The 25,695-nt window shown below is 58.8% G+C and overlaps 1 protein-coding gene across 3 annotated transcripts; it reads right to left on the reverse strand.

The window, feature by feature from the left end:
- Nucleotides 1–4,202: 4,202 nt before the first annotated feature.
- Nucleotides 4,203–25,479, reverse strand: Gdap1l1 (ganglioside induced differentiation associated protein 1 like 1). 3 transcript variants are annotated; one of them, XR_007107350.1, is made up of 7 exons: nt 25,247–25,479; nt 17,123–17,315; nt 16,150–16,323; nt 14,015–14,112; nt 13,165–13,279; nt 4,857–5,485; nt 4,203–4,761 (listed from the first exon to the last, which is right to left on the reverse strand). XR_007107350.1 is itself a non-coding variant. In XM_047542473.1 (6 exons), exons 1-6 carry the CDS (start codon nt 25,424–25,426, stop codon nt 5,142–5,144), a joined length of 1,104 nt encoding a protein of 367 aa, XP_047398429.1. In that variant the 5' UTR covers nt 25,427–25,479; the 3' UTR covers nt 4,203–5,141. The 3 variants fall into 3 exon arrangements, 2 of the variants coding, with proteins under 2 accessions (XP_047398429.1, XP_047398430.1); XM_047542473.1 differs by having other exon boundaries at nt 4,203–5,485; XM_047542474.1 differs by lacking the exon at nt 25,247–25,479 and adding an exon at nt 19,049–19,159 and having other exon boundaries at nt 4,203–5,485.
- Between the last annotated feature and the right edge of the window lie 216 nt (nt 25,480–25,695).

A 25,695-nucleotide genomic window follows, 5' to 3' on the forward strand; every position in this document is an offset into this window, starting at 1 on the left:
GCTGTGGCTCCGCTACCATGGGCTGTCCTCAGCTGTTGAGCCACAGGCTGCGGGGTGGCTGTGCTCAGTCCTGTTCCACTTGTTTCATTCCAGCATCCAGAATAAAAGGGCAGCAACTACCCAGGGGCATGCTCCCCACCTGATGGTTGCTGGGGTACCCATGCCGGAGCCACACAGCACATTTAAAACCTCTGCCCACTGGGTGTGGTAGCACACGCCTGTCATCCTAGTGACTCAGGAGGCTGAGGCAGGAGGATCTCAAGTTCAACACCAGCCTCAGCAACTGAGGGAGGCCTTAAGCAACTTAGCAAGACCCTGTCTCCAAATAAAAAATAAAAAGGGCTGGGGATGTGGCTCAGCAGTTAAGCACCTCTGGGTTCAATCCCCAGTTTAAATCAAAAACAAAAACAAAAACTTCTGCCCTTGTCACTAATATTCCACTAACCCAAGAAGGTCACCTGGAAAAACCAGGCATGATGGGGCAGGGAATAAACTCCACCCACAGTGGGAGGAACTGAAGTTTCATATTAAGGGCTAGCTGTGTAATGCTGTTGGGAAGACTGATAGTACAATCTACTACTCCTACCATGGATACTTGAATTCTGAGTCTTTGTTTCATCAATGAAACAGAAATCCATGTTTTTTAGGGTTTGAAATGTAAATTTCCTAGTACAGTTAGTCCTCAATGAATGGCAGCTGTTAATGTCATCAGCTCCATTTCAGAGATGAGAAAACTGAGGCCCTCAAGCAATGTGAGCCCAGGTTGCTAGAGAAGGACCAGATGGGTCTTTGGAGATATGCTGGAGTGACCTGGGTCATCAAGTTTGTAACTTTGGCAGTAAGAAACCAACAAACCGAAGAAAATATGACCTTCAGCAGCCCTTACTGTCCTCCCAAGGACAGTCAGAGAATGTCAGAGAGGACCTTCTTTATTTTTTCTTTTTTGGGGCACAGGATCTCACTATGTTGCCCAAGCTGCTCTCCCGCTTCAGCCTCCGAGTGGCGGGGACTACCGGCGCACACCACCGCACCCAGCTAACAGTGTAAGCTCGGGGGCACCCATTGCCTGGAGTGCACTCCACTTCCTGACTAGTGAACTCCACTAGCACCCCTCACCTCTGCATCCCCAGCGACACTTCACAGATGGCTCGGCAGCCATGAATTCAGAGTAAACACCCGTCGCCACCCGAGATTTCCCGCATGATATTCTCAGAGACAGAACGAGACGAGGGAAAGGACTCCTGGTCCCAGCTCTCTCACGGTGGGGTCCTGACTCAACCGCACGCCACCCGTCGGGGCTCCTGGTTTCCCCGTATGTAGGACCGGCGCGTGGCAGTCATGCTGTCCTCCAGCCTGGACGTCCTCGGCATCCACCATTCTCTCCGGCAGCCTCCTTCTTAGTCACTCCTTATGTCGGAGGCTGCTAGCTGTCCCCGGGAACTCTTCTCTTCTTCCTCAGTGATTGGCTGCCCCACCAGAGGCCACACACACCCATTCATGTCTTCTTGAGCTGTTTGCTGAATAACCCAGAATTCTGCCAGTTTTGAATGGGTCCCAGAGCAATTCAGGCTGCAATGCAAGATAGTCTGCCAATGGAGCCTTGTGTCCCAGCACATCCTCAGTTGCCTGAGACAGGCATGTGCATGGAGCTTCCAGCAAGCCCCAGCTGGAAAATCTTCACTATTTCCTCTTCTGCAAATGATAATGGTCCTTTTGAGAGACAGCATCTGACTTGTTTCTGGGTCCGGTAGAGACCTAACCGCTGCCCACAAGACACCAAGTGACACACAACCTGGCCGAGCTCTCAGTCATGATCCAGGTGTCATTTGACCCATCAAGCCATAAAGCTGGGCTCGCATGGGCAGAGCATTTTATCAAGTGAAAGTGACATAGCACAATGTCATCTGTTCTGCCACATTGCTGCCTCTTCCTTAATCGGTGGTTCAAGGTCTTGTGGTGAAGTCCCCGTGGTCAGTTGATGGAGGAAGAAAAAACTCAGGCCTGGCACCAAGGGGTAGTGGATGGCTCCAGCACTGTAGGGATGCCCTGGAAGACCTTGCAGAAGGCAAATCGCTTCCGTGAACACGAGTCCAAGCGTCCATCTGGTTGATCACTTTTCAAGGTGGAGACAGAAGTCCAGACATATGAGCCTACATATGCATGGGATAGATGGTTTGGCTGCATGATCAGGAACAGGGAAAGAAAAGATGGCAGGGCTGGTAAAGGTCTGTGGGAGAAGGTTGTGAGCGGGCCTCTAACAGTGGCACAAAATGGGAGGGTCACGCGTCCTATGTGAATGTCCCCCAAAGGTACCCAGTGCAGGGGAGGCCGTGGGCCAGTATACCAGTGGACAGAATGCCTTGTTCTGTGGATGTCAGTCCTTCTCTTTCCCCAGCCACCCTCATGCTTGTCCAATAGCTTCCTAACACCTGGCCATGGTCACTGAGTTACAGTACTGGTTGGACACAACGTGGACTTCCTCTCATCAAGACGGACTTAGCCAACAGTCGAGTGATCGGCTTGCCCAGAGTTCTCAGTGGCACCGTGTGTCACATTCATCTACCTGGCAGATGGCTGCTTGAACCGCTTCCTCGCTGGTTCTCCCTGTGGATCTGCCCTCTCTGACCACTGCACACAGGGACGTAGGGACGCCTGGTCCCAGTCTTGGTATTCCACAGACCATAGCTTCCGACCAGAGTTGCGGTTACAGCAAAGGAGGCGCAGGCGTGGGATCATACCGATGGAATCTTCCCGTCTTGCCAAGTCCCTGCTCTCTTATCTAGAAGCAGCCAGACTTGCGGGGCATCAGAATGGGCTACCGAAGGCCCTGTTCCAGTGCCAGCCGGGAGACAGGGCTGGAGGGCCGAGCTGCAGGAGGCGGTGTAGACTGCTTCCGGCCCGCCAGGGCTCCGTTTCTCCCCAGCTGGGTAACAGGGCCAGCAGTGCCAGGGTGACTCCGCTGTCACACAAACCTGCTGCTTCCCGTCCCTGGAGCTGATGGCTTAGAGATGGTGAGTACCAAAGAAGGAAGGTTTCTGCTGGGGACACACCAGAGGTTCCAGGGCTCGGCCGGCGTGAGCCCCTTCTACCATGAGCTACAGGCAACGAGGCGGCCTCCTCCGCAGGTTGGGCTCACCCTGATTCCCACGGGCACCCGGGGCCTCTCCTACACCGTGGTAGCATGGGGGGACTGTGTATGGAAGCAGGGGGTCGTGGGTGACCTGTAATAAATACCTCCACATCAAATAGCAAAAGATGGTCAGAAAACCACAGCAACCCAAGGGCCACCAAAGTTGGGGTCATGTCACCAGGCAAAGTACTCCACCCAGCTGAGCGCTATTTGGGGCAAAGAGAACATAGAATAGCTGTGGGAAAAAGAGCAATTATAACTATCAACCATGGCCTTGTGGTCCGTCTTGGAAGTGAGAGTGAAGCAGTTGTGAGGATTTTCTTTGCCAGTGTGTGTGCAGAGTCACGGGAATGCTGGTGACAGCCGAAGCTGGTCTGTACATTATAGTACACAGGCTCGACTGGGGTCTCTGGACCCAGGGGAAGAGAATCTGACCTCACCCAGAGAGGCAAGACAGACAGACTGGCAGGGCCTCGCGAGTCTCACGTTTTGGGGAGGGTGAGCTGTCCTCATTTCACGAGGGCGTGGATCCGGCTAGGACCATGCTGCTGTTGGTTTAATTGTGAGTGGGGAGCTCTGTGTGCGTGTCTGGGTAGCCCAGTGGGCGCACAGTACCACAGGGCGTCTGTGATCTCCAAGTTCCACCATCGGCCTCTCTTAGCCCTATTTTTTCCTCTTAGCTTGATGAAAATGTGCAGATTCTTACCATCTTTTTTCAAAATAAATAGTACTATGCCTTCTATTCCCCAAATTATAATCTCAGCTTAATTCCTTGGGCATTTTAACACGTTCCCCCTTAGGAATGGGTCGGGATGTGCCCTGGCGCCCCCTGTAGGTTAAAGTAGGCAGATGTTTGTGAACAGGCTCCGTAAACTGGGAGGTGCTGCACTAAGCGAGCAGGGTTCACGCCAGACCAGAGCTTTGGCAAGTCTCTCCAGAAACCAGCCCAGACCAGCACCTGGAGGCCTGACCTCGACTCCGCGGACCTCGCGTTCAGCCCGCTGGCCTGACTGGGGAAGCGGGAGCGGGGTGGACAAACAGGTTGAGACGTGAGAGGCAACTGCTCCTCCTGGACGCTTTATTGGGGCCTTTCAGTGGCTTCTAAGCACAGGCAGCAGTGACACCCAGGCCCTTTCCCAACATGCGAAAGGCACAGGAAAGTGAGACCCGACCAGGGGGCTGCGTGGAGGCACAGACCCCCTGCATGCAGCACGGGGAGCCCCTGGAATCGTGGGAAAGGGGGACTTTAAAGGAGATGGAGAGGACCCACCCCTGCACTTGAGCTGGGACTGACCTTCTGAGAGAAGGTCAACATGGCTTTTGCTGAGAGTCCCACCTCAAGGGATGGGAAAACCACTCAAGGTCGGCAGTGGCCGGCGGCTGCTGCCCTCAGGAATCGCTACTGAACGCCAGACAGGGCACCTCAGGAGGGGAGCCAGGGTCTCACGGCGTCTGTCCCCCCATGCCCAGGGCTGGGAGCCACTGCCTTGGCCAGGGCTGTCTTAGTCCATGTCCAGGAGAAGAAGGAAGCCCCTTCTGATCTTCAGGGGCCTCCTCGGGGTCTCTGGCTCTCCAACCCAGCCAGCCCCAGGTGCTGGTTGGCAGAGGCGAGTCTCGGTGTTGGCTTTGTCCTGGCAAGAGGGAAGGGAGGCCAGGGGTCAGGTTCTCGGAGCCCCCGCACCTCCCAGAACCTGGGCCCTGTCGGCTGGCACGTCCTGGGACTCACCTCAGATCCTAACCGGGCCCCACAGTTCCGTCTTGAGACCTTGAATCGAAAGAAAAGGCATTCGTGTCGCTTCTGTCTCTCTCCTCTAGGGAGCCGTGGCCCCAGGTCACGGCACAGGCGACGGCTACTTCTAAACTATGGAATGTTTTCACACCGACGACAGAGTTACTCAGAACGAGGGCGGGAAGCGCTGTCCAGAGCTCTCGGGACAGCGGGTTTCTGGAGGTCATTGGGAATCACACAGCACAGAGACACCGACAGTCACGCGCCGAGCCCGGCCCGGCTCTAGATGTATTTTTTCTTGAGGTACCAGTAGGCGAAGTAGCCCATCCCGCCCAGGGAGCCCATGAGGAAGGACGCCCCGAAGAACGACGGGGGTTTCCGCTTGACCAGCCGGAACGCGTTGGGGATGACGGCCGACAGCAGCGTGGTGTGGATGTCGCCCAGGACTTTCCGGAAGGCAAAGCGTCTCTGGACCCGCTCGAAGAAGGACTGCAGGTTGGGCCGGCTGCCGTCCTCCCAGTACTTCTTGGACAGTCCCAGGAACTTGAGGCGGTGCAGGGTGGCTCCCAGGAGCACGTCCGCAAGGGTGAAGGCACAGCCACAGAGCCACAGCTCGCCCTTCCGCCCTGGGGAGGAGAGGGACCCAGCGCTCAGCCCAGCCTTCCTCCGCCCGCGGGGTCGCCAGGGGCCACCCGCTCCTGCTCGGCTCATCATATTTTTCTTTTCTCTCTCTCTCTCACTTACCACTGACCTACATCCCCAGTCCTTTTTATTTTTTATTTTAAGTCTGGCCTCGATCCTCCTGCTTCAGCCTCCCAAGTCACTGGGATTATAGGCATGATGTTGCCATGCCTAGCTCTACCTTTATTTTCTTAAATCAACTGATGTGTGTGTGTGTGTGTGTGTGTGTGTGTGTGTACGTGTGTGTGTGTGTGTGTGTACATGTGTGTGTGTGTGTGTGTGTGTGTTTTGCGGGGACTCGGACATGCTGGACATGCTGAACTCGGACACGCCCCCAGACCTTTTTATTTCATTTTGAGACAGGCTGGTCTTGAACTTGGCATCCTCTTGCCTCAGCCTCCTGAGGAGCTGGGACCACAGGCGTGCAACACGGGGCCTGGCTTAAATCAACCTCTAAAGTGCAAACGTGTGTTTAAACTACAGCATCGCATCCACCTGCCTCTTCGGCAGCTCCCACTTGGGGTCCACTCTGCACTTCAAACTCGGCATGTCCGAAAGAGATTCTGGATTGTCAGCTCCCACAAACCCACAGCAGTCACCCCCGCCTCAGGAGCGGTACCGCACCCTTCTGGTGACTCAGGCCAAAAGCCTCAGTGCAACCATGAATTCTTCCTCTCGTCCCCCATAGATAATGTGTCAGCAATTCCCATCAGCTTTATCTTCAAAATACATTTAAAATCTGATGTTCACTCTTAGCATCCTAATCCAGACAACTCTTATCTCACACCCAAATTATAATGTCCCTTAGGAGGTCCTTGCCCCCGGGGTCTGTTCTCAGCACAGCAGCCAGAGGGATCCTGCGAAAACTTAGATTAGGTCACTTCTCTCCACTCCAAACCCTCTAACAATGCCCCAGTATGGTGAGGACAGAAGCCGAAGGCCTTCAGTTCCTCCAAGGCCCCACGTGATCCGGCCCCCAGGTGCCTCCTGACCTCAGGTTCTTCTTCTCCCCGTCTCCTCTTCACCAGCCACACTGCCCCCGCCCGTCCTCCTGCCAGGCACTCCGGGTTCAGGGCCTCTGCACTTGCTGCTTTGGCTGCATGGCACAGTCTTCTCCCACAGAGCCGGGCTCATCCTCCCCCTCGGCTCAGACACCAAACCCTGGGCTCTCCAAGGTTCAGGTTTTCAGCAACAAGGAGAAACCAGCAAAGGAGACGACAAGAAGCAGCCTCTGAAGGAGGAGGCGATGGGGAGTGGGGTGCCTGGAGGCTGAGGCGCAAGTGTCCCAAGGAGCAGGGAGTGCTGCGCTGCCCTCGGATTCCGTGTACGGGTCCCCTAAGAGGCCCGAGCACTGGCGATGCATTTAGAGGCTGGTGGCCTTGAAGAAGACAGGTGGTCAGGCTGCTGACAGTCAAAACCTGGTCAGAAGAAACTCGAGGGGTCGGGCAGCAGGGGTGGGGTCCAGGGCATGGGAGGGGCTGTTCAGGGACGGTGCATCTTGCTAAGGAGGACAGCATGCTACTGAATGTCACCAAATCTACGTTACCATGAAGAGTGAGGCACTCATCTCGAAGTAAGAGGTAATAATCCAAACTGCCAATCACAAGACATGTCCCAATTCCAGAGATGTTCGTGTGATGGACAAAGATGCCTCTTAGCACTGAGGAGACACCATGGGGGTGGACACTACTGCCAGCAGGTAGTCGTGGGGACCTGGCTGTGACAATCACTTCCTAATGCCTTGATTTTCTTGGGGATGTAGGAAGAAAGGGGTCAACAGAGAGTGAGGACAGGAACAGTGGAGGGTGGAGGGCTAAGAGGATGGTCCAGAAGTCCCCTGGGAAGTGGGGCAGAGGGAGGCAGGCAGCAGGAGGTCCCGAGGCTGGTGCCCACCAATCCCAGTGAGGCCCCCGGCATCCTCCCCAGTCATGGTTAGGGCCGGTGTAAGCCCAGGGGCAGGTGCTGCCCAGGAGTCAAGTCAGCTTTAAGCAGGTCTGAGGTCTGGCCAGGGGTGCAGAGCCCCAAGTGGCGAGGGAGGTGGTGTGAGGGACGGAGTGTCGTCGTTTGGATGTGGCGTCCCCAGAAGTTCACGTGGGAGGCAGTGCAAGAAGGTTCAGAGGAGAAATGACTGGGTCACGAAAGCCTCGACCATCGTGAGTTAGTCCCTGGTGGGGTCAACCGAGGGCCTGTGCAGCCGGGGTGTGGCTGGAGGATGTGGGCATCGGGGTGAGCGTAGCCCCTCTCTGACCACCTAGGGAGCCACGTCCTCTGCCACACTCCCCCACCATGCTGGTCAGCCTCACCTCGAGCCCCGAGGAATGGACTCTGCTGTCTATGGCCTGGGACTTCTGAAACCGTGAGCCCCTAAGTAAACTCTTCCGCCTCTACAACTGTTCTGATCAAGTCCTTAAGTCACAGCAATGAAAAAGCTAGAACAGGAGGTGTTCCCGAGGATGGCTGGGATTCCCACCAGGTGCCAGGAAGGCGAGAGCGGGCTGAGGGAGTCAGGGAAAGGAGGCAGGATTAGGGGTGGACACCCAGCTGCAGAGTGCACGTAGCAGCAAGCGAGTGAGCAGACACAGATTTGAGAATAGACCCGAATGCAGCCCAGATACTGGGCCACAAGGAGAAACCAGCAATTGGGGCGGGAAGTGGGGGCCTGTGGGTAGTTGAGGCCCCGGGAAGCACTGCGTAGTGCCCTCAGTCCTCACGACAGGCCTAGCAAGCAAGTAGGTATGATTACTATCTCCATTCTACAGAGGAGGAAATTGAGGCACAGAGAAGTTAAGTAACCTGGTCAAAGTTGTACAGCTGGTATGTGGCAGAGCAGAGCCTGGAGTCGAACCCAGGTCACTTGGCTCCAGAGTCTGCTTGTCACCATTGCATGCTGCTGCTCTTTCCCACATGCAAATGATCACCAACCCCATGCGCTGTTGGGTGTCGGCCATGAGCATGCACATCCGTGCCTCTCCACATGACGCAGGCCCCTGTGCACGTTATACCCAGGTCTGCGTGTAGATCTGTCCGTGCAGCTGCATCCTGCATGCATGTACACGGACCCTGCATGCCTGCACAGACTCGTGCAGCTCCAGCTCATATCCGCACGTGCGTATCGGCACACGTGGGCATCTGTGCCCACACGGTGCCTGCTAGCGTAAGTGCACGCGCGCCCACGTGTTCTGGGAGCTGCTTGACCTCCCTGTGTCTATGTTTCTGGCAAATTCTGACAGGTACCCTGCAGGACACAGGTGCCCCTCGGCAGCCATCGGTGTGTCTCTGGAGGGGGATGCCTCCCGTTCTGCATCCCTTCCACAACGCCCCAGACCCCAACAACCCCCAGCTGGCGCTCCTGAGTCTGCCAGCCACGGCTGCTGCAGACGGTCCACAGCAGAGCTGGCCAGCCACGCTTCCCACTCAGGGCTGCGAAGCCCAGGAGGACACTGGGCACTGCGGGTCCTGCTGCACTTCTCCAGGAGGCTCGCCCTACTCCCCGGGGACACCACTGCTGGCTTCACCTTCTCTCCTCACACCCTCAGGACCTTCCCCAGGTCTCTCTCGGCTGATGATGTCATCTCACGCTTCATTCAGAAAAGCGCAGACTTCAGACTTGAAAGGCCTGGGTCCCACCACCACGCGCGCACAGGCGGGGCTCCAGCAGCTCTGGCCTTTGCCTCCTGCTCCCTACAGGCTGACGCTGGCGGGCCCTGTCCTCCCCTCCCAAGGCCGGACCCTCTGTGGTCCTGGCCTCCTACCTGAAGCTGTGTATCTTCAGTCCGCCTTTTAGCTCCTCTCCCCCTTCTCCAAGCTCTGTGCGCCCCAGGGCCGCCTGACAGATCTCCACCCTTCCATGTGGACTCTGAAGTGCCACTTGCTTCAGTCTTTGGGTTTTGAGTGAAATAACTATGACACGAGCAGAGGCTGGAAGCCACTTTGCTCTCCAGCCGCTCTCAGCGACCCTGTGACGGCCACCACATGAACGAGTCTGGGCTAGCCTGCTGGGCGAGGTCCAGCAAATGGTCCAGTTACCTCCACTGGCCTGCTGTCTACCAGGTCACAGGAGACATGCCAGCGAGGCTGCTGAATGCTGCCGACCACAATCGCAGGCACGAAGCCAGTCGTCCCTGTGTGGGACAGAGACAAGCTTCCTAGCTGGGCCCAGCCCGGCTGCTAAGCCACAAGTCAAGAACAAGTGAAAGGTTCTTCTTTCAAGTCACTCAGGTTTGGGATCATTTGTTATGCAGCAAAGCTAACAGATACAGTGAATTCCTTTCTCGAAAACCTCCAAGAATTTCCCATTGCACTCAGTGTAAAATCTAACCTCACAAATGTCGACTGTGAGCCCTGAGTCACCCCTTGTCCTCTCCCACTGTCTCGGCCTCACTCATGTCACTCGCCCCGCGATGCACCACATAGCTGCTCGAGTGGTTCCCATGCTCTCCCACCCCACGGCATCCCCTTGGTCTGGGAGGCAGCTCCCCTCCTCCTTCCCTAGGTTTCTCCCCATCCTGTGTCTCACTTTATCGAGTCTGTCCTGCCCGTTTTGACTTCTTTTCCTGGCGGTGCTGGGGATGGAACGCCCAGCCCCAGGCATGCCGGGCGAGGCGCCTCCACGGAGCGGCACCCAGCTCTGCCCATTCTGCTCTCCTTGTGTGCGGGCGGCCCTGGGGTTTGAACCAGGCCTCGCCAGCCACAGCCGCTGCCCTCGTGGAGCTGAGCACATACATCACTCTTTGCAATGCTGTTTCCTCGTGGGATTGTTTGACCAACGTCCTTTTCTTTCTGGGCCATAAACTCCATAACAGAAAGAACGGTGTCTGGTTTTTTGCTCCCAATTTGATCCCTAGGCACATAGGAGATGTCCCATAAATATTTGAATAAATGAATGTAAAAAATGGAGGTAGGGCTGGGGGCGTAGCTCGGGGTAGAGCACTTGCCTAGCGTGCTTGGGGCCCGGGGCTCCATCCCCAGCAACACAGACAAAAAAACCTTTGAAAACTGCTCTTCCTAGGACACTCTGCCTCGAGTCTGGCACTGTGCAAAGTGCCCACTGCTCACCACGCTCACGAGTCTTCCCAAACCTGCCGTGAGTTATTTTCTGTTATTGCTCCATTCCGCAGATGACCTCAGGGAGGGGGAGTGAATTCCACAAGGTCACAGAGCAAGGAGGTGGCTGCACTGATGTCATCTGGCTCCAAGGTAGGGGTCTTAACGTGACAGTGTAATTCCTCTCAACTCTGGGCTCCGCCCACCAGGGAGTGTCCCCAGGGCAGGTTCAGCCGGGCCCTGGAGGGTGAATGAGTGACAGAGTCCACGGGGACACAGCCAGTCAGCCAGTCAGAGCTTTAAAACTCAGAGGCACTTCCCTGGGCCTCTGCTGCCCCTCAGTCCCAAGGGACACACCTCTCAGCCTTGAACAGCCCTGTCATCTCACCCAGGGGCAGTGCAACGCCCCCTCCTCTCAGAAGACCCCTGACCCAGAGACCGGCGGGCAGCCAAGTCTCTGTCTGGGAACCTCGAGGAACGTCCTTCCAGAGCTCTCCTCTAGAGCCACCCGCTCTGGCCCCCATCAGGGTCAAACCCTGAGTCCCCCTTGATCACAACAGCAGCTAACATTTGCGGAACTTCCATCCCGGGTGCCAGGCCCTCAGGAGCTAACCCAACGCGCGTTTTCTCTCCAGTCCTCCCAACATCCCGGAAATGGAGACACTCATGTCCTCAGCTCCGAGCAGGCACCAGAGCTGGGATCCACACTCCTCCACTTCTCTGTGTGACCTCGGAGAAGTTGCCAAATGTCTCTGTGCCTTAGTTCCTCATCTGTTAAATGAGAACAGTCTACCTCCTAGGGCTGTCCTGGGGATGGAGAGAGTTGACCTCCGTGAAACGGAGAACAGCGTGCCACCACAGTGCGTGTCAAGTCACCATCCTGGCTGAGTCCTGTCCCTCCCCCACTTCACACAGTCGTAGCTCCAGTGTCACAGAACGCGACTGTATTTGGAGACGGGTTTAAGGAGGTGGGTGGGTTGAAATGAGGATATTAGCGTGGGCCCTAAGGAAGTCTCACTGACCTCCCCAGAAGACCAAGGCTGGGCCCGCAGAGACCCTGGGGCTGCACAGCAGAGCAACACGCATCGCGGACACAGTGGGAAGGCACCATCTTTACCCAGGAGGGGCTCAGGAGGAACCTGCCCACTGACCCCTTGACCTTGAACTTCCAGCCTCCAGAACCGGGAGGCAGCAGGTTTCCAGTTTCAAGTCACCAGGTCTGTGGTGTCTGTTTCAGTCGCTCCAACAAACAAATACCCAGGTACCGTGTGCCTGGGGTTCAAGGTCACCCAGCCTGAGAAGGCAGAGCTGAGACTGCCCAACCCCAAAGGCCGGCCTTGGACTTGCCATGCGTTTTGGACCCTGGAAGTTCCTCTGAGAGCACCCCCCGAGCACCCTCTCTGGTGGAAACTGGACAGCTCCTCCTCGAGGTGTGCGGTGTTCTTTACCCAGCCATATCGTGCTTTTCTCCAGGAAAAGCTGAGGCAGCAGCCTCAGTGTGTGTGATGTCCCTGCTCAGGACTTTAGGGCTCTGTGTGTCTTCAGCCATCAGTTGTGAAGTGTTGCAAAGAACACTGAACCCTTTGAGAGGGAATCTATTCTTGCCTCAACACCTTCGAGCTGTGTGACCTTGAGCAAGTTACTTCATGTCTCTGAGCCTCAGTTTTCTCATCCAGAGAAGAAGCTTGCCTTTAGCTGCATGTATATTCAGCTATATGTACCAGGAATGGTACTGAGTGCTTTTAATTTTCCCCAGAGTCTAACAAGATAGGGTTAATATTTTAAGTTGTGTTATTACCATCCCATTTCACAGACTAGGAAACTGAGGTTCCAGGAGAGAAGGGACTTTGTCCCAGGCCACACAGCAAAGCTGCAACCCTAACCCTAGTCTGCCTGGCTCTGACACTGTGCTGCCACCTGCTGTGCACACGCATGTGTTCACGTGCCCCAGACATTTGCACTGTTGAGGACATAAGATTAACAGGCCTCTGGAAAAAGAGCAAGACGGAAAGATCCAGAGTGAGACTGAAGGAAGGGTTGAGGCCAGTGTCACAGTCTAACGGAGCCAAGCAGCAGGGAGAGGGGACTCAGGCTGGGCTGCAGGAGCCAGGGTGTGGGGCTGGGAAGGAAGCTGCGCAAGAGCAGGAGGAGTCAAGGTCGGAGCCCGGAGGCCTGGAGGCCCGGAGGCCCGGAGGCCTGGCTGCAGCAGGAAGGAGCCACAGAGCTCTCCTGCAGGGCCAGGCGAGGTGGGCTGTGGTCATGGGACCACCAGCCTCGTCTCCAGCCTCTCTCCAGCACGTGCTGTGTGCCGTGCCCAGACCGAAGTGCTCCGCAGGCCGGGTCTCGGGCACGTCTCAGTGTCTCCCGGAGGAGGTTCTCCTGTTATCCATATAGGGGAACCTGAGGTCCAGAGAGGTGAGGACCTTGCCCGAGACAACTCCACCAGTAAGAGGCCAAGCCAGGCTTGACCCAGCCTACCCAACTCCACAGCCCAGGCCCAACCATCCGGGAGGAAGACCCTGGGCAGGGTGGGGCGGTGGAGGCGGGCGGCCGGCCGCCCCTCGCCCGGGCTGGCACCCACCCTCGTTCTCCAGCTTCCTCTTCTCCAGCTCGGCCTCGATCTGGTCCAGCACCATGGCCAGCTCCCCGAGGATCTTCTTCAGGTAGCTCACGTCATCATGCTCCAGGATCTTGGCCTGCGGCAGGACGGGCAGGACGGAGGCTGAGCCGGCTCCGTGGGGCCAGGACACGCAGGGGCGGGAGGGGCTTCGCCTGAGCCTTCCGCAAACCAGCCTCCCTCATCTGGCGCTCCTGGCCCCGTGAGCCCGGCCATCCTGCCCAAATCCCGCGCAGGGGCTGGGACACTCAGACCTCCAGCCCCTGCAGGGCTGGCTGCCAGTGGCCCACAGGTGTCCTTTCTCCAGGGGCTGCTGTCCATCATCGAGGAGCGGCCTGGCCCAGAAATACGAGGAAGGTCGTCCCCAGCCCTACACCCCACCAGGCAGTCTGCAGCCAAGGGCCAACCGATATGGGGGCCTTCAAGGCTGGCCCTGGTCACCAGGTGGACCAGCTGTGTGGTGCCTCTGGTGTCCAGCGCCTCCCAGGGGAGCAGACGAGGCGCGGCCGCTTCCTCTCCCCATCTCTGCCATCCGCCCCGGCTCCCCTTGGGGCGCCCTGACACCGTCCTGCACGAGACCCTGCGTGCAACGTTCTGCTTTTGGACACAGAGCCTCAGCGTGAGGAGACAGGCCCTGGGGTGGCGGTGGCTTGTCCAAGGTCAAACAGCCAGGAAACGGTGGCAGAGGACACAGGGTTGGCGAAGCAAGCCGGGTTCCCTCTCCAAATCACCAGGCGGTCGCCACCTCAGAGCCGCCTCTCCAGTCTTCCCGGCCATGGGCAGGCGGTGGGGAACGCGGTCGGTGGGCACTCACCATGAGCTTCTTCTGTTTGGAAAGGTAAGGCTCAGAGAGCTGGGTCTCCTCCTCATGGTCCAGTTTCATGAGGTCCGTGGTGGCGTTGGCTAAATGTCCTGCGAAGGGAACAGGAAGGGTCCTGTCCTGACCCAGGGCCTCCCCATCCTTCCCCCACCTCTAACCGAACACTGGTTGACTTATGGTCACTGCGTACTGTGACCTGGGGGCAGATGAGACACCACCCTGCCCTAGGCTCAGGCCCGAGGGCAAGACAGACACCAAGTCCCTGTGACACCGCCTGATCCATCCGTAATGAAGAACAGCAGAGTGCTGTGGGGCCCAGCAGGCCACCCGCAGGGGCACAGGGGCCCAGAAGCCTCCTGAGGAGGAGATGGCGCCCGGTGGACAAGCAGGAGCCCAGAAATGGGTGGAACCCTTCCAGGCCTCCCTGCCCTGCCCCGCAGCACCCCGCTTCACCACCCTGGATGATGTCCCAGCTGCGATCTGTCTTCCAGGAGCCCGTGGATCCTCTCTGTCTCCCTCCCACTTGCTCCTGTCCCTGATGGTGCCTTTCAGTCACTCTGGATGTCCCCCTCCTTGAATGCACTGGACCCCTCCCAACCTATGGGCAGCTCCCTGTGCTTCTTTCAGAAAGACCCCATGCACTCCAAGCCCCTCTGCGTCCTTTAACTCCCTTTTACGTGGGTCGGTGACAGCACGTTCGGGATTTCGCCTTCTCTTGTCCCTCCTAGTACGCCTTAGAGAGTGCGTCTAGTTTGTGAACATCTGCCTGGTAGGCCGCTAGATGGAGGTGCCATAACTGGTTTACCCAGTCCCAACCCAGGACAGCCGGCTTATTTCCAGCTGTGTTTCTTGCCGAGACCAACGATGCCGCGGTGACCATCCCCGTGCTCGGTGCACGTCTCCAGGCGTGCTCTCCGGAGAGGGCCCAAGTTCCCTTAGTCTCGTGCGGTACATGCCTGATCCTTGTCTCTGCTCCCACGAAACTGTGCCCTGGGTCTGCAGAGTGGGTCTAACCCTGTCTGCTCCCAGCCCGCGTCACGGTCCCATAGAGGCTGTTGGCTGACGGGAGTAAGACCGCAGGGACAAACCCCGAGTCTTGTTCAAGAGAATGCTGAAGGGACAGGGCTGATGGCCTCCCTGCCTCTGAACGTCAGTGGGACGGAGGAGGACGTGGGGGGCGAAGGAAGTGCCCATTGACTGAGCACCTGTGATCTGCGAGGGCTCCTCCTGACTCTTTTGACTATAGAACCCTGGGGTCTGCAGGAGCCTGGACCAAAGTCTATAAGCAGCCGTCAAAGGACCATCGGACGAGTCCAACTCCCAAGCAGAGACCCCACTGGGGGCCTTGCCACACTGGGCAGCCTTCCTGGTAACCCCAACCCTGAGGTCACGCAGTGCCCTTGGCCACAATGACCGTCTGTGGCTGGGACTTCTGGGGAGGCTTCCCAGCTCCCCAGCAATAACAAAGGCCTCTGCTGGACAGGCAGCCTGTAGCCTCTGCGCAGGAAGGCAGGGAGCGGGACTTCCAGAGAGGGACGGCCAGGAAGAGGGCAAGAGAAGCAAGACAGGAGAGAGGGCCCACAGCCAGAGAGAAAGGCAGGGGCACAGAGAAGGCGAGAGGGAGAGGAGGAGGGAGAGGGAGGGCAGGAGGAGGGAGAGGGAGAGGGAGAGGAGGAGGGAGAGGGAGGGCAGGAGGCGGGAGAGGGAGAGGGAGAGGAGGAGGGAGAGGGAGGGCAGGAGGAGGGAGAGGAGGAGGGAGAGGAAGGGCGGGAGGAGGGAGAGGGAGGGCAGGAGGAGGGAGAGGGAGAGGGAGAGGAGGAGGGAGAGGGAGGGCAGGAGGCGGGAGAAGGGAGAGGGAGAGGGAGAGGGAGGGCAGGAGGAGGGAGAGGAGGAGGGAGAGGAGGAGGGAGAGGGAGGGCAGGAGGAGGGAGAGGGAGAGGGAGAGGAGGAGGGAGAGGGAGAGGAGGAGGGAGAGGGAGAGGAGGAGGGAGAGGGAGAGGAGGAGGGAGAGCGAGTGCGGGGAGGAGGAGCCGCGGGGGAGCAGGGTGCAAGACAGGGACTCCTGTCCACCGTCCACCGAGAGGGCGCGCAAGGCTCTGGCGGCGGCTCCGCGGCAGCCGGGCACTCACTGCGGATCTCGGCCGTGGCGTACTTGGGGATCATGGAGTCGGTGGTGAGCTCCGGGTGCAGGATGCAGCCGTGCGTGTAGGCGTCCATGGGCAGCGCGTCCAGCAGCTCCCGGTACTGCAGCACCCGCGCGTGCTGCGGGCTGCCCGCCTCGGGCATCAGGGCCACCACGTTCTCTGCAGGGCACCCAAGGGCAGGGCTGGGGTGGCGACTGACCCTGAGTCAGCTGCCGGCCGCCCTGCATCCTAGAACCCAGAGGGCCGGGGCACCCGCCCCCAGGGCTCTGCGCTGGCGGTCGGGATCTGCCAGGCCGCACCTCCCAGGGAGCCCTCTCAGCCTGCCAGTGGCCAGGAGGGGCCTCGGCCCTGTGCTGCCTGATTTCCAGAGGGACTGGACACCTGGGTGTTTACCACTCAAGCCTCCTTGATTTTCAACACTGGCAAGTTCATTAAATACATAGGTATGAATCTATATAAAATCAAATTACATGTAATGTATATATAAATTACTTGCCAGTATTAAAATCCGTGTGCGTGTTCTCTGCGCTGGGTGCGACCCAGGCCTCCGCCTCTGATCCTCACCTGCTCCTATGCTTTCAAGAGTACCTGTGGCTCCCTGATGCCCTCTCAGTGGCCACCGAGCCTCAGGATGGCCAAAAGGAGGGAGAGGACATAGGGTCCCCCAGGTCTGGGGTGACAGGACCCTGCTGTGTCTATGGGGTTCCTGGGGAGTCTGATTCGGGACTGGGAAACCTGGACCATCTTGGGGACCTGAGGGACTCCTAAGTGTGTCTGCGCTTGTGACTCCAGAGGTCCTGGGGAGGGGCCGTGGCCCCCGTGCTCCCGGGGCAGCTGGGCGGGCGCTTTCCCGGGAGTTTGGAGCAGCCGGGCCCGGTGGTTCCTGGGTGGCCCCCGCGCACTTCCCGGGCTGCCCCGCCCCGGCCGCTGTCTGAGCCTGCGCCCGCAGCGCGCCTACCTCCCGTGAAGGTGCGCTCCAGGTAGTCGATGATCTGGTCGTAGTCGCTGATGATGTTGTCCCGGTGGATGGCGACCGGCACCTCCTCGCCCAGGTTGAGCCGCATGAACCAGGGCTCCTTGTGCTCGCTCTGCGGCAGGCTCACGTCCCGCTCCTCACACACCAGCCCCTTCTCCGCGATCACCAGTCGCACCTGCAGGCGCCAGGGTCAGAGGGGAAGGCGGGCGGACATGGGGACACCGCCCAGGCGGCCGGCGTGCGGCGAGGGAGGTCAGAGGTCACATAGAGGAGGGGTACACGGCTGCTTTCAGCCCATGGGTGCTGGGCACTGGCCGGGGGCATGTCTCAGGGGCCTGTATTTGGCAGTGGGGGGAATGTGGGCCTGCTCTGGGCCGAGAGGCAGTGCGGCCCAATGGCTAGGGCTGGGTTTTACAGCTGGACACACCTGGGACGGGACTCCTGGCTGGTCCATGGGGCAAGTTCCTTAAGTTTCCTGAGCCTCAGTCTTCCTGTTTGTGGAATGGGGGCATCAATAGTCCTGGTACATTGTGTGTCTGGCACTTAGACAGCAATTCATGATTATCGCTATCATGATCTGTCACTTAAACTTGGGTCTCTGGTGGTACATCTGTCCAGGAGATTCTCAAAAATTCTAATCATCATCATAATCAAGAGCTGAATTCCTCAAATTAATTTGAGACCAAAGTGAGGTGAAAAATAATTTGTCAACATGAGTTGAGGTTTTATTGCCTCCAAACAAGTGCCTTCCCATCTAACTGCCTGGTTGGATGCTCACAATAGCCCCCAGGAAGGGCACAACAGGAAATATTTCCCTATTTTCCTTGATGAGAAAATTAAAGTCCAGAAAGGGCAAGCAACATACCCAAAGTCACACAGCAGACTTAAAGCTAGCAACAATGGTTTCTGACTCTCAGACCTCTGAGGGCTTCCTCTTGGAGTCCTGGGCTTGCCCTCTCCTGAGTCTTTCCTTTTCTCTAAGGACTCCCAGACAAACACCTGAACTAATAGACGCCAACATCCTTGAGGCTGGGCTCAAGGATGCTCCTGACTCAGCCCGATATTTCTGAGCTGGAAGAAATCAGCTCAGAGATCACCTAGTCCAAGTGTCCCTTACCTGTGCACTGAGACTCAGAAAGGAGGGACTTGTCCCAGATGCCCTGGCAGAGGGATGGCAGGGATCTTGTCCTACACCCTCCTCCCCACATCCTGCTCCAGTTCTGGGGGGCGGGAGGGCCCCCCTGAGAGAGGCGAAGGCAGGCTCTCCCTGAGCGTCTGTGCCCCCACACACCCAAGGTGGGGAGTCCTGGGTCTGGGTGCCCTTGACCTCCCTCAGATGCCTGGAGTCAGCGCCAGCAGAGGCAGCCTGGTGCCAGGGGCAGAGCCTTGGACGATGTGGGTTCAAATCCCTGCTCCAGTGCTTGATGGTCAAGTGGCTTTACAGTGACGCTACTTCTGGGTGCCGCTGGCTCCGGGGAGTCCCACAGCCACTGCCTCGGAGGGCTTTGTGAGGGTTCAGGGCATCAAGCCCTGTGCGGCGGTGTCTGGCCCACAGCACTGGTGCCCCGCCTCGGCTCCTGGCGTCACCCGAGGTTTTGGAGGTCCTGAAGCCTAGCTATGCAGCATATTCCCTGTGTGACCCTGGACAAGCCACGCAGCCTCTCTGATCTCCAGTTTCTAGTGGAATGAGGACCGTGATCTGTTCCTTCCAGGCTGCTGTGAGGCCGAAACGGCGTGATGCGGATGGAGACCCGGCACAGGACGCGTGGGTGCCCACCTTGCTACTCCCACACGCCCGCGCGGGCACCCCTGCCCTGCTCCCGGCTGGCGTCCCAGAGCGCTCCACGCCCCGCCCTCTCAGCTACCAGCCCTCCCACTGGGTGGGCCGTGTGCAGGGAGGTCACTCACCCCCAACGCCCAGCGCTCACACAGACTCATCTGCACTGTTGGCCAAAAGCCCCCGGCTGAGAGGCAGGGGCCCTGTTCATCATCCTGGCTCTGCCACCGTAATGCTGTGTGACTTTGGCGCTCTCGCCGCCCCTTTCTGAACCTCCTTTTTCTCCTCTGTAGAACAGAGGGGCTGGACTCCTTCGGAGTGCCCTGGAGCCCTGCGGCGTTGACCCTGCGCGAGGCGGGGCTGGCCCGGCTCCCCCTCCTGGTGGCGGTGGGCGGGGACTGCAGGTCGGTCCCAGAACTGCTGCAGGGAGCGGCGTGGGCCGCGTCCCTTTGGGTCTGGCTGAGTGTGAGCGGGCGCGTACGAGCGAGCAGGCGCGCGTGGCTGAGTGTACGGCCAAGGGCCACTCCAGTCCTGGGTGCGCGTGTTGGTGTGAGCGAGCGAGAGCGTGTGTGGACCTGGCGCTGGCGCACGCGCGCGGCCCGGGGCTGCGGGAGCCCGGGGCTGGGGGTGGCCCCGCTCCCTCTTGTCCTCGGGCGGCTCCTGGCCTCCTTTGACCCTGGCATCAGGCTCCTCCCCAGCCGCGGGGCCGGGCCGGGACCTCCAAACGGATCGCCGCGGTGACCCAGCCAGGCTCCACCTTCGCAGGTGCACCCAGGCAGGACGGCGCCCCACGCCCTGCCCGGGGCTCCAGTGGGTGTCCGGGGTGGCTGCCGCCTGGGGAGGGGACTATCTTTAGAGGCACTGTAACCCTGCCTGGAGCTGCCTCAGGGTCACCCTGGCAGGTGGCCAAGGAGACGTTCACCTTCAGCTGAGCTGCAGGCCAGAGCCCTGTGCCAGGCTACGGGGGAGGGGACCCGAGAGGAGCCAAGCCCAAGGAAAGGGCATGCAGCCACCAAGGCCATCTGCCATCTCTGCCTCCTGGAGGCTCCACCAGACGTAGGTGGTCACCAGGCCGTGTGACAAGACTTCAACCATTGCCCATCGGTGCTTCACTGTGACTGGTCAGACACTGTCCCTCCTCAGCCGGGCCCTGTTTACATGCTGCACTGAGTTGGCATCTCTATAGTCATTTAGGTGCTGTGTGACTTTCTAAAAGGCACTCAGCGTCTCTGAGCCTTAGTTTATTTATCTCAAATTCCCCCACACACACACAAAAAAATTTTTAAAGGAGCAGTTATAGGGTTACAGAATCCAACACCTTCTTTTGGTGACACCTATGGCTTCACTTTTCAACAGCTGTGCACCCAGTGCCTCCTGTGTGCCAGGTCTTGTTCTAAGTGCTGGAGGCTCTGAAGTACATGAAACCAAGCTCCCTTCCCTAAGGTGGCTGATGCTCTACTGGGGGCAGATGACCAGCAATTAAAATGATGAAACAGAACAGGGCCAGGGCTGCTGGGACGCAAGCATGTCACGGAGATGGGCTGCAGTTTTAAATAGGAAGGTCCATGCAGGGTGTGGTGGTGCACACCTGTAATCCTAGCGATCGGGAGGCTGGGGCAGGAGGATCACAAGTTCGAGGCCAGCCTGAGGTAACTTAGTGAGACCTTGTCTCAAAATTAAAAAATAAAAAGGGTTGGGGAGGTGGCTCATTGGTGAGTGCCCCTGGATTCAATCCCTAGCCCCACAATAAATAGAGTGGTCCAGCAGGGCAGGCCTCTCTGAGGAAGTGACACTTGAGCAAAAGCCTGAACAAGGTGAAGAAACAGTCCACACTGGGAACTGGGCAGGGAGTTCCAGGCAGAGGGAATGGTCGGTGCAAAGGCCCTGAGGCAGGAGCAGGGGGACAGGATGGGTTTGGAAACCCGCAGGGCGGATGGGGGCAGGATGGTTGCAGCAGGGAGGATGGGAGAATGAGGGACCGAGGAAGGATCGTGGGCAGGGGCTTTTCACCAGGGGGGTGCGTGAAGCGCGATGGGAAACTGGCGTGTTTACTTCGGGGATGGAAACTGACACGGGCCTTCCCTTCTTCTGGGGACGTAGGCGATAAAGCACCTTGGTGCCACCTCACTTCACAGTTGTTGCAGTTACCGCGAAACATCATGCACACTCATGGTGACTTCGACATGACACACAGGGAGCGGAGCCGCCACGAGGCTGTGTTACATAACGGGTTAATGCCGAGGCACACATATCATTATGTAACACATCTGTTTTAAAAATATTGCGATAGCTGTACTTCAACATGATCGGTTCCTTTCTACTCTGTAAGTCTCACGTGTTTTATTCTAGTCAACTAAAACCAGTAGCCGAGAAGGGTCCATAGGCTTCTCCGCCTTCGTCCCGACCCAGGCAAGGTCAGGAGCCTGCAGTAGGGCCTGAGCCCACGGTGAGGACTCTGGGTCTTTCTTGGGGGGACTGGGGAGCCACAGCAGGCTTCCGAGCAGGAGAGGAGTGAAATGTGCCGCATTGCCGGTCTGGTCGGTTCCCACCCGCCAGCCTCTTCTTGGTGGCAGGGTGGAATAGTGAATGGTCAAGTGCAGCAGGGCCAGGCTGAGGGGCCAGTGCTGGGGAGTTGGAAGGAGAGACCGGTGGTGGAGGTGGACGCCATCTTCCCTGCCTGGTGTCAGGACTGGTTCCTGGTAGGAAGTTGGGTCTCCTACCCAGCTAGAGGCTCCCAGGTCCATCCAAGACAATGGCGGAGCCTGAGAGGATGGGTAAGGGACCCTGAAGCAGGTGTGGGGCAGGGAACAGGGAAGGCCCCCAGGAACTCGCACAGTGGGAAGAGCAGTATCGAGAGCTCCGGCTCCCACAGTGCTCCTGCTGGGTCAGGCGCCCTTCTGAGAGCCTCCGGGCATTGACTCCATCAACCCCTGCAAACCCCAGCAAGGTGGGCGCCACCACCTGCCCACACCCTCTTTCCCAGAAGAGGAAATGGGCACAGAGACAGTGCGTAATTCGCCCAAAGTCACACAGCTAACAAGTAGCGGTCTTGACAGGCATGAGTGAGGACAGACAGACGCACAAAGGCAGGACACACGGAGATAAAGGGTTGTGCTCCCTTCTCGGGGAGGAGGGTGCAAGGCAGGCTAGCCACCCATCTATTCCTTTTTCCCTTGCAGAAGCTGAAGACCAGAGAGGGTCAGGTCCCACCGCCATTAGTAGGGCGACCAGCACTACGCTCAGCGTCTGACACCCTGCATTTCTGCCCCTCTCCACCTCGTTTCTGCTCCAAAGGCAGAGGAGGCTGGGCCAGGAACACCCTCAGACGCCACTCACAGTTACCCACACATTCAGAGTCTCCTCCGAAACCGTGGCCCCGAACCATCATGTATGGTGGCTCTTGGAAGTCAGTGTGCAACTGTGTAGGGCACGGTGCTCGGTGTGTGACCCTAGGTGACACCACTCCATCCTCACAGCACTCTGAGGGGGTCCTGCCATTATCTGCACACAGATGAGCACAGTGAGACCTGCAGAGGACAGACGCCCGCAGACGGTGGCATCGCTGGGAAGTGGCGGGGCTGGGGTCGGGCCTGGTCTCTGATGCCACAGCCCATGTCTTTGTAACGGTGGCTGGCGCATGGTGAGCACATCCTACGTGCCACGTGCTAGTCCAGGTGACTCTCGGGGGTCCGTCTGCTGACTTGCAATGACCCAGTCGGGGAGGCTGTTATTATTCTCAAGGTGCAGCTCGGGTAACTGGGGCACGAGGCGTCGACCGCCTATATGGGTGGCAGAGCTGAGCTCCAAGCCCGGCCGCCTGGTCCCAGAGCCTGGCGCTGTCTTGCTGCCCTCTGGGTCTGGAACGGACCCAGTGGAGCTGCCACCACTCCGGGCTGTGACTGGCTCACGTGCTGTTAGGAACAGGCTTCTCAGGTGCCCCACGATGGGGGCCTCTCCACAGGCAAGCAAGGCCCTTCAGGGCTGGAGGGAAGGCAGGGAACTTGCCTGCAAGGCTCCTGCTACATGCCAGGCACTACATTCCTACACCCCCTAAAGCTCCCATGATTCTGCAGGAGAGGATGAAAAGGTCCCTTTTCCAGATGAGGTTGTCCAGGTCCAGAAAGGCAAAGCAACTTTTCAAGTTCACTCAGCCAGTAAGCAGCCAGGAGGAGACTTGAACCCAGAGTATCTGACCGCTGCGTCCAGGCCCTTTCTGTCAGGCTGGCCTGCCCCTGGAATCCACCATGCGTCCTGGGCAGGGGGAAGACCCCAGGCAGGGGAGGAAAGATGATGTCCAGGCTAGCTGGGTCAGGAACTCAGTCAAAAGTAGGGTTGCACCAAGTGGTCCCAGCCCTGACTGCAGGGCCACCAAAGCCCTGAGCTCAGGATGAACAGGACATATTCTATGAGGGAAGAGTCGTAGGCTGTCTTGGGGATGGGGCTAGAAGATGTCTTCCTCCTGCCCTCTGTCCAGTCCCAGCCAATGGGACGTGATTCCTGAGGACCTGGGTGGAAGAAGATGCTAGAATCTGGAGCACAGCCTGATTCATTTGCAAACCCCCAGCACCTTAAACAGGGTCTGGCATGCAGTAGGTGCTCAGAATGATCTTGCATAACTCTGACCCTCCTTTACCTAGATCTTTGGTTTGGGTTTTGTTTGTTTGTTTGTTTTTGTATGTGCTGGGAAGTGTATGGGCCTTGCGCATGCTGCACAGGAGCTGTACCACTGAGTTACACAGCCCCATTAGGAACAGAGCCTTACCCAGCGCCAGGCATTAGCATCAGCACCCCCCCCCCCCACTTTAATTTCCTTGCAGTACCAGAGACTGAACCCAGGGTCTCGCATGCTAGGCAAGCACACTGTCACTGAGCTACACCTCCCAGTCCTGAGTCTTTTTTCCTATTATATTTTGAGACAGGGTTTTGCTATGTTGCCCAGACTGGCCTTGAACTTAGGATCCTCCTGCCTCCGCCTCCCAAGTAGCTGGGATGACAGGTGCCTCACTGTGTCCAGACACCACCAGCACTTTTTGTGCTCATCTCATTTCGGCCTCATGACAGCCCTCTGAGGAAGTGGCTATGTCAGGCCCATTCTGCAGATTATAACACTGAGGATCTGGAGAGGCAAAGTGACTCATCCAGAGCTTCACGGTGAGCGTGTGGGGAAGATGGCTCTCCCACTGAGTCTGACTGGCCTCAGAGCCTAGGCCTAGGCTGGGGCTCCTCAAGGCGATGGGTGGTCCAGCATCCTCAGTGGCACCTGGGAGCCTGTTGGAGATGCAGGGTCTGGGCCCTCCACCCAACTGAACCAGAACCTCTGGGGCAGAATCAGCAGACCGCGTCTTAACCAGGACGGCCGGTGGTTCCTTTGCTCCCTGGAGCGTGAGTAGTGCCGGTGTAGAGCGCTAAGTTATGCCACCCCTTCGCCCTGAGGGCTGGAATTAGAGGCAGCTATTATTATCATTATCCCATTTTCCAGACAATGAACCCGAGCCGGGACCAAGACCCAGAGCCAAGTCTTTGGGTTCGAAAGCTCTTCTTCTTCACGGAATCTGTTTTTCCATGTGGGAAATGAGTGAAAGGAACAAAAGATTCTCCCAAGGAGACGGAGTCAGGGTCAGACGCGGTGCCGCTTAGGCCCCAGGAGGACCGGTCCTTGGGCTCTGGCCATGGTGCTGAACCCATGCCCCGAAGAAAGGACAGCGGCGCCGGGTGGGAGATCGCGTCCCCTGGAGGCGCCCGGGTCACAGGGTGCAGTTTCCGGCCTCACTCCTGGGAAGCGGGAACCCTGACAACTCAGCACCAGGCTGGATTTCCAACTGCCCCCCAGTTTCCCCGGATCCGAGAAGGGTCCAGGGGGCTGGAACCAGTCTGTGCCTTTAAGAGCAAAACCCAGATCTGGAGAGCCAGCGGGCTGGCTGAGGGGCTGGGTGAGCTCCTTCCTTCTCTACTCAAGACCAGGGGTAGCAACTGGGGACGGGCCTTCCGAACCCAGCCTGGGGAAGGCCCCCTCCGGGACAGAGCGGCAGCAGAGCTGCGACCTGGGGCCTGCAGTGTCCGGGCGGCAGCGCAGAGGGCGGGCTGCCGGCTCGGCCTGGGGCGATCGCTCCCCGCCGCTGCAGCCCCCCGCAGGCCGCCTCCCGTTCCGGTCCCCTGGCCTTTGTCTCCTTCCCAGCGCCCCCGGAGCGCCGGGTCTTTCTGGGAGGGAGCGGCAGCCTGGGTGCCGCGTGCTTTGGGGGCTGCGCCGGGCCGGGCAGGGCCGGCCGCCCTCCCCAGCTCCGCGCCCGCCGGCCCGGTGCCCTCCCCCGCGCCCGCCGCCCGCCGGCTACCTTCTGCGAGCTGAAGGACTGCGTCCAGTGGTACAGGACCAGGCTCTCCCGCGGCCAATGGGCGGGGCTGGCCGCCTCGGGCGCGTCGGGGGCCTCGGCCGGCTTGGCCGCATCACTCTCCAGCGCCGAGATGGGCCACCAGCTGCAGTTGGTGGGGGTCAGGTTGTTGGGGGTCGCCATGGCGGCCCGGGATCCGAGGAGGAAAGAAGGCGGCTCCGGCGGCGGCGGCTCGCTCGCCCAGCATCACATGGCCTCGCCGAGCCTGCCCCTCGGCTCGCCTCCCTCCCCCCGCCCTTCCCCGCGAATGGCATTACTCACCGGCGGGGGAGGGGCGGGGATCCCGGGAGCTCCGGGCCCCTCCTGGGGGCCCGCCCCTGGCCGGCGCGGAAAAGCCGCCGGTCCTCGTGGGCACCTTGGAAGGGCGCGGCAGCCAGGGGGAGTGGGCCGTG

Source organism: Sciurus carolinensis, chromosome 2 (genome assembly GCF_902686445.1).
Source record: "Sciurus carolinensis chromosome 2, mSciCar1.2, whole genome shotgun sequence".
NCBI lineage: Eukaryota > Metazoa > Chordata > Mammalia > Rodentia > Sciuridae > Sciurus > Sciurus carolinensis.

What these genes read in the sequence shown, in the direction of transcription:
- Gdap1l1 (XM_047542473.1), bottom strand. Translation starts at nt 25,426, where the DNA reads ATGGCGACCCCCAACAACCTGACCCCCACCAACTGCAGCTGGTGGCCC. An exon ending in AGTCCTTCAGCTCGCAGAAG is followed by an intron (nt 17,316 to 25,246) that starts GTAGCCGGCGGG and finishes TGGCGCCTGCAG; the next exon opens with GTGCGACTGGTGATCGCGGA. An exon ending in GAGGAAGCTGGAGAACGAGG is followed by an intron (nt 5,486 to 13,164) that starts GTGGGTGCCAGC and finishes TCTCCTCCCCAG; the next exon opens with GGCGGAAGGGCGAGCTGTGG.